We start from the raw sequence: 1,908 nt of genomic DNA, 5'->3' as shown, positions 1-1,908 counted from the left end.
TCTGTAGTTTAGAAACATTAATGGAATGATTTATTGTATTGTCAGGTCAACAGTATAATTGAATTTGTTTTTACCTGGTGTTCAATATAAAATGTATTCTAAGGTTGTTTTGTGATAGTAACATATTATTTTAGTATAAGGAATGTCTATTTATAATATGAAATGATCATATTTTTATATTAATATATGTATATTTAATTGAATACGTTAATATAAGGGAGATCCTGATTTTGTTTTCTTTTTTGTGTGTGTGTTGTACAGTTTATTTTATTTCATTTTTAGTATATGTGTTGAGGTCAAATGGTGTGATCTCATTGGTTAGTCATCTATATAAAAGGTCACAGGTTCATTCAAGCAGAACGATCGCTCTCGCTGTCTCTCTCGATAGGACCCACAGACATCGACGTCGACAGCTGACCTATGTGAGTCTGGTTCGTAGGACGGGAAGAGGAAATCCCAAGTTACGAGTGAGATTATGACTTTCAGTTGGAGGCAGAGAGAGATGAAGATCTTGACTTTGTGTTAACAACTCTTGACACTCGATAGCAATGAGCCACTCCCTGTCTACGTTTCAAAAACGTGGAACAGCAATGCCCCAGGAACGGATACTTTCAAGTGGAGAAGGAAGGAGAAAGTTCCTCGGAAACATTTCTTCTGTGGCAATCCTGGTCTAGAGGTGGCTCTTGGCATCTTTAAGGAGTTTGTTGCCGAGGAACTACTTGTTTATATACGTGAGGAAACAAACAGGTATGCAGAGTTGATGCACGTAACTTAATCTACACAGCATTGCTATACGCAGATAAAATAGTAGCCTCTGTAAATACTAAAACTAATTCCTTCCATATGCTTTCTTATAGATTTACTCAGGCTAACGAGAGGGAGAGGAGCCATGGTCGGAGGTGGCAACCCGTGACATCGGGTTGAGGCTCTTCATGGGGTTCAGCAGGAAGCCGCGGCTATCTTTTAAATGGTCGTGGCGGAATCCGGGGATTTCCCAGCCCATCTTCCCCTCCACGATCTCGAGGGAAAGATTTGAGCAGATCTCTCGTAACCTCCACTTTGTCGCCAACGAGGCAGACCACCCTGGAGATTACAGGTTGTGGAAGCTGAGGAGGATGATAGATATGTTCGGGGACCGTTCCAGGTCAGTCTTTGTCCCCAACCAGTCCATCTCCCTGTGCAAATCTCGTGGACGGCTCTCATTTTCGACTTACAACCCCAACAAGTGGGCCAGATTTGGGGTGGTGTACAAACTTTCTGCCAGTGTGCTGGGTATACGGCCGTGTACCGGTTTTACATAGGGAAGGACATGGGGTCCATACCGTCTTTGCAGAGGGCGGTAATGGGCCTTATGAAGGCCGGAGGATTCTTTTGGCAGGGGTACAATGTGTACTCTGATAATTGGTATACATCCCCTACACTATTCCAATTCCTGCAGTCCTGGAAGACTGTACCATAGGAACGGTGAGGCCAAATCGCAGAAACATACTAAAAGATATGACTTCAGGAGCTCGCAGGCTAGCCTTTTCTTGGACATCAAGCAAGTAATCATGTTTATCGCCATCCATACTTCCGCTGTGGCAGTGGTGAACCGTAGAGCAGGTCCCCAGGTAACAAAGCCCCAGTGTATCATCGACTATAATGTTTGGATGGAAGGGTCGCTCTGGGGAACCAATACCACAGTTTCACCTCTCATATAAAAACAAAGCTGTTCTTTCTTCCTTCCACATGTACGAAAGCAAGCAACACAATTTGACCTCTCATATAGAAACTTAAGCTATAACGGATATAAATCTGGTTCCTTAGATTAGAAATACTTTCATTTACTTGCACTAGGAAGTAACAAGGAATTCAATTATATTACAGTATGGATACTTGAAAGGCTTAATGTTTGTAGGACGATGACTG

General features: G+C 42.6%; 1 protein-coding gene across 1 annotated transcript; it reads left to right on the top strand.

Annotated features, from left to right (window-relative positions):
• Positions 1-932: 932 nt before the first annotated feature.
• Positions 933-1,301, top strand: LOC138860833 (piggyBac transposable element-derived protein 4-like). Its single transcript, XM_070119181.1, has one exon. The coding sequence runs from the start codon at positions 933-935 to the stop codon at positions 1,299-1,301; it is 369 nt and encodes a 122-aa protein (XP_069975282.1).
• The last annotated feature ends 607 nt before the right edge of the window (positions 1,302-1,908 follow it).

Source organism: Penaeus vannamei, chromosome 43 (genome assembly GCF_042767895.1).
Source record: "Penaeus vannamei isolate JL-2024 chromosome 43, ASM4276789v1, whole genome shotgun sequence".
NCBI classification, from domain to species: Eukaryota; Metazoa; Arthropoda; class Malacostraca; order Decapoda; family Penaeidae; genus Penaeus; species Penaeus vannamei.
This window is presented reverse-complemented; position numbering and strand designations above follow the sequence as displayed.